Below are 11,021 nucleotides of genomic sequence, written 5' to 3'. Positions count from 1 at the left end.
CAGTAGGTGGCGGAAATGCACCAAAGCTGGTTTTCCAACCGCCATTAAATCCAAAGAAGAAAAGAAGAAGTTTGCGGAGGCCGTCTGGTAAGGATCCAAAGAAGATCTCTGAAGGATCCCTGTTCCAGAACTCGTGTTTATCGTGATCCAGCAGAGCAGGTGGCGCTGTGCAGCTATTTAGTTGGTTCGGAGCCTGGTAGTAAAACTCACAGAAGAAGAAGAAAATGAAAACGAAGAAGAATGAAATGTTTGCGGAAATAGTGCCGTTGTTTGCGTATTTACATTTAAAGCCAAATACTGTATCTGTTCATTCCTAAAGCTTGTAATTATTAAGTGCAAATTGGGAGAATGAGTACTTTTTGAGCAGGGATCAGCTTTCTTTTTCAACCAGTCCAAAGTTCTATGAATGTTTGCGATCGGAGTTTGTAGATAATAAAAGAGGAAAGTCATGGCTATAGCGCACGCCGCCACAGAGTATGTGTTCACGGATTTCGTGCTGAAGGAGCCCGCATCAGAAAACAGGTACAAAGGCATCCGGTTAGAGACGGCGCTGGATAAGATGGTCACCTGTGTGGCGGTGGGTCTGCCGCTGCTGCTCATCTCTCTCGCCTTCGCTCAGGAAGTGTCTGTCGGTATGTGATTTTCTCACACACGTCATAGATAGATCATCAGAGATCATATGCGTAACAACCCTGTCTTGCTGATCTGTTAAGTTTCACTTAACAGAGATTATTTTCTATCTAATGAAGCTGCTCTGTGTATTGTTAAGAGCAGTAAAGGCATGCATGACTTGAACTGCATTTCTTACGTGCCATATTTGATTTGGGCGTTTTATACTGAGCTTTCGTTTAATGCAAAAATTTTTGTATAGCATATTCAATGGCAGATCAGTTTCCACTATAATTATATTGTACTCCAATGATATATATCCCACACCTGGAGGATTCTAAAAATCATGTGAGTGCGCAGAGGAAATGGACTAGTTTAACTTTAATTTTCAAAAAACTGAAGCAACTTTCAGGGTAAGTAACTATAGCAGCTATTCTCTGAACATAACCAGCTCTGAACAGATGTGCTCCTGTTGCTGCAGGTAAATATATATCTCAGCTACAGAGGTATTTGGAGTATGCATAGTCTTTTGGCTTCAGTAGGTGTGACCTGGTAATGCATTGGCTTAAATGGGCCCCTGGTAAAGGGAAATTTGTTGAGAAGGAAAAAAGTAAATAAATCTGGAGTTTACGGTTTACTTAAACGTAAGACTAGGAGATGATGCAGAAGTAGATCATGGCAAAGGTAGATCATACGCTTTCAGTAGCTAGGTAAAATAGACTATAATTATTCAAACAGATAACTTGTTTTTCATCTTAACGTAGTTGAGCTCACAGTAAAACAGGTTGAGCCACCACACACTAGACCTAATAAACATTTTTAGATTGCTGATGTGAATGATTCTGCATAAGTGTAATTAAACAGGCCTATCAGACATATGAAGGTACTGTTTTATTGTAAGAAAGTACTTTTGTTACCAGTGGTGGATAAAGTACCTGAACGCCATACTTAAGTAAAAGTACAGATATCTTACCAAAAAAAAAAAAAAAAAGACTTCGGCAGAAGTTGAAGTCATACATAAACATACCTAAGATTAAAAATAAAAGTACAAGTAAATGCAAAAATGTGGCTTTGCATGGTTAAATGACAGTGCTGTCATCACTTCGGGTGTATTCACTTTTGTTGCCAGCTGTTTTGACAATAATGGCTGTATGTTGAGTTGTTTTTAGGGGACAGTAAATGTTTTGGTACTCACGTGTTTATTTATTTATTTATTTATTTATTGCATTGGAGCACCAAAAAAAAAAAAAAAAAAAGAAAAGTCAAATCTGATACAATTCCACACAGAACCCAAAAAATGCACTGGACAACATTATTGGCACCCTTAACTTAATATTTGGTAGCACCCCCTTTAGAAAAAAAATAACTGAAATCAGTCGCTTCCTGTGACCATGAATGAGTTTCTTACACCTCTCTACTGAAATTCTGGACCATTCTTTTTTTGCAAACTGCTCAAGGTCTTTCTTTTATTTTTATTTTATTTTTTTTAAATATGCCTATATTGTATTTGCTTTACAGTTTTTTTTTTTGTTTGTTTGTTTTTTTTTGTTTTTTGTTCTCCATCTTTGATTTTGATTTTAATAAATTTAAAGAGCTTATTGAATTCAGCTCTCTTTTGTGTCTTCTTGTCCCGGAATGCTTTAAACTGTCTTGAATGGCAAGGCTTAAAACATGTGATAAACATTTGTTAACATTGCCTAGTTGTTGCATTAGCTGTCAAGAATAACTATCATGATTAACAATTTTTTAGATCTATTATTTCTTTTGGTCAATGTTAATAAATTATTTCAGTATTATTAAGTTGAATTGGTGATTTTTAAAAAATGCACGTGTAGAGTAAGATTTGTGAAAACGTAAATAAACTTACCAGCCTGATAGAAATATCCACAAGCAGAAAGACATATTTGTGAAGGCGTGTATCAGTTTGCACAGAACGTTTTGGGCGTACATTTACCTTCACCTTCTTACATGTTCTTTAATGTTATTTCATAATGCATTTAGCCAGTGTTAATGCATATAATTTAATGCTACATGATTTTATATAGATATCTGTGTAAAATATGTGCATATGTGTAGTTCATGCAGTGGTATTTCTATGTATTTTATATGACAGACCCTATAGTTTTGGATTTTTTGGTATTGCCGTTTATTACTGGAAAATTAAAGGCTGATTCATTTTTAAGATTGAGTAAAAGTAGGCTGTAGTTCTCGTGGATGAAGGTCCCCTCAAGAGGTAAAGCCCAGGGGCCCCTTAATGTGGCCCTGGGTGTGACAGGAGATTATGCTGTATGTTATTACATTAAGTGCATTACATAAAGCTATACCGAATTTAGTAGCATTTTATATTACAAAATGATCTCTTTTTTCCCCGTTTAAAACAAAGTTCTGCATTAAAAATTTCATAATATATATGTGCTACACCTCACACTTTTGTATAATAATTTTCATTTCACATCAAACAAGATAATCCTTGTTGACAATTTTGAAAAACAGTTCTGCAAGTGTGGCATGAAGATTAAAAATTTAAAAATGATTACATAACGGCTCTTAGGTGGTGATACACTAAGAATGTTATTTAAAAGACATGCCTTTTACACTGGGTTGAAAGTGGTAGGCATTATTTCTTCTAGATATTAATAACGTTGTGTACAGTTCTATAAATATTAGATGCTATCATGCAGTCATGAGAACAAACTTTATTGCTTCTTAAGTGTTAAGCAAGCACATTTGAGGTTTCATTTACCATATTTGATGTGCTCTATGTCATTAATGTTTTTATATGTATTAAAGCCTAAATTAAATCTCGTTATATAAAGAAATTGTTTACTTAATTGTACAGTTACACTACAAATAGGACACCTTAAACTGTAACCAAATAATTATTAGTGATGTGTGATAATAGTCAGCTAAACGGAGCTGCTGCTGCTTGTCAACATGGGATTTACTGTTGAAATTTTAATGTTACTTTTAAAAAAGAATACATTATTTTAAATTATGGATATCTGGAGTGGATAGCAAATTTATTTCATTCACCCCAGACCTTGCATTCGTTTTTTCATGTCACTCAGTGCCTGCTCAGAAATGTCCACTTGAAAGATGAGTGAGGTGTGGGAGCGTATTTACTGGTTTAAAAGAGGGAAACATTATGAATGAAAGGGAACAGAGGCTCTTCAGAAAAAAATTGTTGAGATATCTCTTTTTTTTTTTTGTTATCTTTGTATAATGCCTAATAAAATAGTGTTTATTGATGAATGATTTGTTAGGACAGGACAATATTTGTCTGAGATGCAACTATTTGAATATCTGGAATCTCTGGAATCTGTTGAGATTTCTTTTTTTTTTCTGTTATCTTTGTATAATGCCTAATAAAATAGTGTTTATCAGCGCAGCGCTGTTTTTTTTTTTTATTTACAGGAGTGACCAAGGTAAGCGCTGTGATTCTGCTTGTCTAAAAGCAACACCTAATCTCAGGGTGTGAATATGCTTTCTCATTCAGCACTTCTGCTGTTTTTGTTGCCGTCATTGTTGTAAATTTAAACGGTGTCATGGAAAATAAGAACAACTTGAATAGTAATGTATCTGGAATTATTTCACTGTTTGATTCATAGATTAAGTATTTCAAAATAATAACTGCAATGTAAAGGTTCAAAGTGAGTTGTACTCATATAGTGAGGCAGATGCTAAAAACACCACAAGCACAAATGTTTGAGTTTGTGTAGCAGACAAAACTGCACTGCTTGTTCACACAGAGAGAACCGTTGGGGCTGGAGCATATCAGCAACGACTTTATGTAAATTGGTCGGTTTGCATGGAGTCGACTGGAAAAATTCTGCCATCATTTACTCACACTCCTGTCGTTCTAAACCTGTAAAACTTTCGTTCATCTTCTGAGCACAAATTAAGATTTTTTTTTTTTTTTCACACGTCATGAAGTTCATCAACTAATTGTAAAAGTAATCCATATGAATTAAGCAGTTGTCTGAGACTCTGGCTTTATATGATGAACAGATTTAATTAAGGCTTTATGAATTTTGTTTTACAGCTCAAAGGAGTGATTAAACTGACAATAAATGTCTTTGTTTTCTACCTCTGTTGTTGTTATAATGCTGTATGACCTTTTATTTCCAGACCACAAAAAGGGAAATTTGAAACAATGTCTTGCTTGTGCTCATCTGTACAATAACAGTGAATAGCGACCAACTTCAAGCTTTAAAGATGCAAAAGTACTTTCTAATTTATTTTCTATCTAAAAAAAAAAAAAAAATCTGATTCTCTTTTCTCTAGGTACGCAGATTAGTTGTTTCTCCCCTACAAAGTTCTCATGGCGTCAGGCTGCTTATGTGGATTCGTACTGCTGGGCGGCAGTGCAAACACAGGACACAGGAGGCCTGCCACTATGGCTGCATAAGGTAAGCCCATAAAACATTTTCACACTTTTTACTGGTTTCTCCTTAGTATTGCAGTCCAAAGCTGTCACAATTACAAATAAAGAGTATTCCATTTTAACTGGGGAAAAAAATTCCAGTTTACACTTGTTGGGTAATCTGTGAAATTCTGATAAATCGGTTATTTAAAAGGACTCATTCTTTTAGGAACAAAGCAAGTCACATATTTTATAAATGGGTCATTAAATCATTCACTCAACTGATTTGTTCAAATCCTCAATTCATTCAGGAATGAAACACCACTGTTTGTTGTTTGGAGACATGCAACAGTTTTGCAGTGGGTTTGTTGAAACTGATTTGGTGAAGTAGGACGAAAACCGTATTATGTATCAAACATAATCACTTAATTGCGTTGCAAGCAATGTCTCATTACATGGAACAGCATTACACAGGGTTCCCACGGGTCCTAGAAATCCTTGAAAGTTTAAGAATCTGAAAAAAAAAAAGTCAAGGCCCTGAAAAGTTTTTGAAACTTTTTTTTAAATGTATTAAGGCTGAGATGACTCCATATTTAATATACACAGACTTTGTGACTCAGATAAGGTGCAGTTGCAGTTTATTTATTTGCTCTTGGCTGACATGTGGCATTGCTATGGCCTACTTGTGGCCCAGATCTGGCAAACAGGAGCAGTCCACCCAAGTGCCATCATTCCACGCTGCATGTGGGTCAGATCATCATTCCACATGTGCATGATGTGGGCCGGATCTGGGCTGACACTATGTTGCGATCTAGGATCTTGCAAAGTGACATAATGTAAACTTGCTCTCACTTGAAATGTGTCACCACATTAAGTCCTTGAATTTGAGGGTATTGGACCTGGAAAGTCCTTGAAAGGTCCTTGAATTTGAAGTTAACCAAGGTGTGGGAACCCTGATTACAATCCATTAAGGGATTTGATTAGGATACATAAGAGAGTGTGTTATATTATAGATTATTAAAAAAATAATCTAGTTTTGAGGTCATTAATGTGTGTCTTATTTTTTTAGAAATTGAAGGCATACAGTCATGGCCAAAAATATCAGCACCCTTGCAATTCTGTCAGAAAATGCAACCCTTCTCTCAGAAAATTGTTGCAGTTGCAAATATTTTGATGCTTACTTGTTTATTTATTTATTTTTTTTGTTTGCATTAGAACAACACAAAAAAAAAAAAACAGAAGAAAAATCAAATCTGATACAATTCCACACAGAACCCAAAAAATGCACTGGACAAAATTATTGGCACCCTTAACTTAATATTTGGTAGCACCCCCCTTTGGAAAAAAAAATAACTGAAATCAATCGCTTCCTGTAACCATGAATGAGTTTCTAACACCTTTCTACTGGAATTTTGGACCACTCTTCTTTTGCAAACTGCTCCAGGTCATTCAGATTTGAAGGATGCCTTCTCCCAACTGGATTCAGATCTGGACTCATTGCTGGCCATTTCAGAACTCTCCAGCACTTTGTTTGTAACCATTTCTGAGTGCTGGAAGACCCATGACCTCTGGTGGAGACGCAGCATTTTGACACTGGCCACTACGTTGCCCCCCAAAATTGTTTGGTAATCATGAGATTTCATGATACCGTTCACACAGTCAAGGCATCCAGTGCCAGAAGCAGCAAAGTAGGGTTGTCAAAAGGTACCGGGTTCGGTACCTTTTGACATGACTGTGATTGGCTACAATGATAAGTGCTTCATGCTCCTCACCGAGTGCTGACACATAAGCACAGCGGGAGCATTTGAAAGCTGCATCTGTCAGTGAATCCTTCTATATGCAGATGTATTAAGGATCCGCTGACACACGTGGCTTTCAAACGCTCCCGTTGTGCTTATGTGTGAGCGCTCGGTGAGGAGCGTGAAGCACTTATCCAATCAGAGCCATGTCTGTTGTAGCCAATCACAGTCATGTCTGTTGAGTGCGTGAAAATTATAGCCAATCAGCGATGTTTAAAAATTGGCTTAACAGCGCTCAAATGTGAGCGGGAAATGGACGTTTTTAAAATTTCAATACCGAAAGTACCGAACCCGGGACCTTTTGACAACTCTACAGCAAAGCATCCCCAAAACATCTTTGAACCTCCACCATGTTTGACTGTAGGGGCTGTGTTCTTTTCTTTTTCTGTAAACACTGCCATGATGTCCTTTACCAAAAAGCTCTACTTTTGTTCATAGTACGTTCTCCCAGAAGAATTGTGGTTTTGTCACATAAGTTTTGTCAAACTCCAGTCTTGCTTTTTTATGCCTTTGTGTCAGCAGTGGTGTCCTCCTGGGTCTCCTACCATAGCGTCCCTTTTCATTTAGATGGCGACGGATAGTGCGAGCTGACACTGTTGTACCCTGTGTCTGCAGATCGGCTTGAATTTGTTTGGAAGTTAATCAGGGTTCTTTGTCCACCATTCAGACAATCCTTCATTGTAATTTTTCATTAATTTTGCTCTTCCGTCCACGTCCGGGGAGTTTAGCTACAGTGCCATGGGCTGTAAACCTCTTGATGATATTGCACACAGTGGACACAGGAACATTAAGATCTCTGGAGATGGACTTGTAGCCTTGAGTTTGTCCATGTTTTTCCACAATTTTTTCTCTCAAATCCACAGACAACTCTTTACACTTCTTTCTTTTCTCCATGCTCAGTGTGGCACAACACAAAGGTAGAGTCAACTTTTCTCCATTTTAACTGGTTGCAAGTGTGATTACTATATTGCCCACACCTGTTTCTTGCCACAGGTGTGTCTAAATACAAATTACAGGAGCATCACATGCTTGAAAAGCAATTATTTCTTACAATTTTGACAAGGTGCCAATAATTTTGTCCAGTCCAGTTTTGAGTTCTGTATTAAATTTTATCAAGTTTGTCTTTTCTTCTTTGTTTTTTTGAGTTGTAGTGCAAATAAAAACAATAAGCGCATGAATACCAAAACATTTGCAATTGGAACAATTTTCTGAGAGAAGTGTTGCATTTTCTGACAGAATTGCAAGGGTGCCCATATTTTTGGCCATGACTGTAAATAAATGGAAAAAAATCATGTATGTATTGTAGGACAACTTAGCCCCTAAAATGCACTTATCTCCTTTTTCTCTGCAGTTCTTCCCATATGTCTTGTTGCTGGTGGCAATATCAGTTTACATGCCAACGTTGTATTGGCGGTTCACGGGAGCTCCTGTACTTTCTTCTGATCTGTCCTTTTTAATGGAAGAACTGGACCGTTCCTATAACAGAGCCATCAAACTGTCTAAATGCATGAAAGTGGATTCAGAGTCAGCCCACATGGGCTCACACAGGTAAACCTTTAGTTCTTCTTGACATACTTGTAGGGTGACTGGGTTTACTGAGCACACGGAGCTGTCACATGGTTTCACTCTGTGGGAATTACTGAAATGCACAAACTAACCTCCCATTCGTATGTTTCTATAAAAACAGCTTTTTTTCATAAACGTTTTTCTTTTCATCATCATCGTCTCATCAATCATAACAATTTCTATCACATGCCTATAACATTTAAAATCCTGTTATTCTTGCATGTCTTTTCTTTAGCTCTGTGAGAGATATCACCGAAAACTTTAAATATCCTTGGCTGGAAAAGTACCTGATGACCAAACGCTTTTCTCGAGGATTACTGATCCGATACCTCATCTGCCGCATCATCACTTCCTTGGCCCTCATGTTAGCCTGCATCTACCTTTGCTATTACATCCGCCTCTCTGTCACAGATGAATTTCAATGTGATATCCGAACCGGCGCTATTATCAACGACTCCTCAGTACCTCCGGCCATGCAGTGCAAGCTAGTTGCAGTGGGCATCTTTCAGCTCCTGAGCTACATCAATCTTTCTGCGTATTTGCTGCTGCTGCCATTGTGCTTTTACGCCATGTTGGTTCCGTTCAGAAGGACTATGGAGTTCTTGAAACCTTACGAGATGTTACCCACTATAGGGGTAATGCAGTTTGGGCGTGTGGCCTGGGATGATCAAGCACTATATCTGCTGTTTCTGGAGGAGAACCTCAGTGAGCTGAAGAGTTATAAGTGCCTAAAGGTGTGTTGATCAGGTTTTGTTGTTGCATAGACACTGGGAAAGAACCCCCTCAGACATTACCTACTTGCTGTGTAATTAAGGGTGCTTTCACACTTGGCCCGTCGTTTCCAAACCTGGCACCTGGTGAGTTGTATTAAAGGGATAGTTCACCCAAAAATGAAAATTTGAAGTTTGTCTGCTTACCCCCAGGGCATCCAAGATGTAGGTGACTTTGTTTCTTCAGTAGAACACAAACAAAGATTTTTAACTCAAACCGTTGCAGTCTGTCAGTCATATAGTGGCAGTCAATGGCCACCAAATCTTTGAGAGTAAAAAAAAACATACACAAACAAAACCAAATGAAACCCTGCGACTCGTGATGATATACTGAAGTCCTAAGAGACAAAACGATCAGTTTCAGTTTAGTATCAATGGTCAGAATGGCCGCTATGGCCATTCTAGTAGTTATAGAATTCCTGTAGTTCTAGTGTTAAGTCCATATTGATTACAATATTCAGGGAAACAAATATATTTTAAAGGCTGCCAAAAAAATGTATTGTAATAGACTGTGCTTTTAAGAGGTTGTTTTGTAATATGTGTGCTTTATGTATGCAGGTGTTGGAGTTGTTAGGAAAAGAGGAAGGTGAGCATTTTGACATCATACAGTTGTTGCAGACACTTGGACAGGTTAAAACAGATATGGTGGATGGCAGATTGCTGAGGAAGGACCGAAAAATCTCCAGCACCAACAATGGTGACACTGAAATGAAAGGTGTGGTGGTGTTTTTTTTTTTTTTTTTTTTTCCAATTTGCTCATCTTTCATCTATAAATAAATTCACAGATTAAGACTAGCATTGTCTCTGTGAAGAAGGGTAGCTCATGCTAGTGACAATGTTTTTTCTAAGATGTTCATATGTAAAATCAGGAAATTGTTGCATTGACGCATAAGATCACATAGATTTCTGACCCACTTGATATAAACAAATGTAAATTTGTGTTTCTCTAGAGATTTCTCCTCTGCTGCAGGATGGTGGCTTGAAAAATCATGAAGATAAGTTTGTGCGCCAGAGGGTGGTCTGAGTTGCCATTTGCAGGATACGGTGACAGCCTACATCACACTGAGGCTCCGAACATCTCAAACACATAGAGGAATACATTTTTGGGAAAATGGTGGAAAACAGCTGAAGTCTCGTCCTTTCATAAATGCATAACTAAGAACTGCAGTCAAATTTTGTTTTGGTGCTTCTTGTAGTGGGATTGGGGTATTATGACTTTAATTTTCCACATTCAGTTTTATAGTACCATTCATAGTAACATTTTCACTGCAGAAAATGTCTGGCTCGAACAGTTATCCTGTATCACTATACAACGGTCCTATACTTGACTTGGTAAAACTGACATATTTAGTTACATGTTCACATTGTGACTGACCCAAACAAAAGCTGCCTGTGAGCATTTCCTGATTCGCTCAGTCTGAAATATTGGGAAAATTGTAATAAACTGAAAGAAAATGTTAATCTGTGTATTTTTTATTTTTATTTTTTATTTTTTGAAATATAGATTGTGGGAAGAGATGAAAGAAAGAAATGGGATAATGCATAATCTGCTCTTTCTGCCAAGATTGATATTGTCAATTTGTTTCCCTTTCTGCGTTCGTGGTTTGTTTTTTTTTGTTTTGTTTTTTTAATACTTATGTGAATTATGTTTTGTGTCTGTTTCTTTTCTTTGAAAATAAAGGTCGATTTTTACACTAGTTGTGGAATTCTTGCCTCAAGTACAGGTGTTGCCATAAGTTACCTCACCTGTATGGAAAATGCAAAATATGAATAGTTTTAACAAAATAAGAGGGTTTATAAAAATTGCTGCTTGTTTTTACTGCCTTGAATAAGCTATTTCACATAGCATGTGTTTACATCCCCATCTGTTGGTTGTAATTTAAAATGGTGCTTGCTTGTTCCATGTAGTTCAGG

At 37.2% G+C, this 11,021-nt stretch overlaps 1 protein-coding gene across 1 annotated transcript; it reads left to right on the top strand.

Annotated features, from left to right (window-relative positions):
• Positions 1 to 86: 86 nt before the first annotated feature.
• On the top strand, positions 87 to 10,801 carry panx1a (pannexin 1a). Its single transcript, XM_051103790.1, has 6 exons — positions 87 to 632; positions 4,894 to 5,018; positions 8,123 to 8,319; positions 8,573 to 9,071; positions 9,666 to 9,822; positions 10,058 to 10,801. The coding sequence occupies exons 1-6, from the start codon at positions 449 to 451 to the stop codon at positions 10,129 to 10,131; spliced, it is 1,236 nt and encodes a 411-aa protein (XP_050959747.1). The 5' UTR covers positions 87 to 448; the 3' UTR covers positions 10,132 to 10,801.
• The last annotated feature ends 220 nt before the right edge of the window (positions 10,802 to 11,021 follow it).

Source organism: Labeo rohita, unplaced genomic scaffold (assembly GCF_022985175.1).
Source record: "Labeo rohita strain BAU-BD-2019 unplaced genomic scaffold, IGBB_LRoh.1.0 scaffold_559, whole genome shotgun sequence".
Taxonomy (NCBI): Eukaryota; Metazoa; Chordata; class Actinopteri; order Cypriniformes; family Cyprinidae; genus Labeo; species Labeo rohita.
This window is presented reverse-complemented; position numbering and strand designations above follow the sequence as displayed.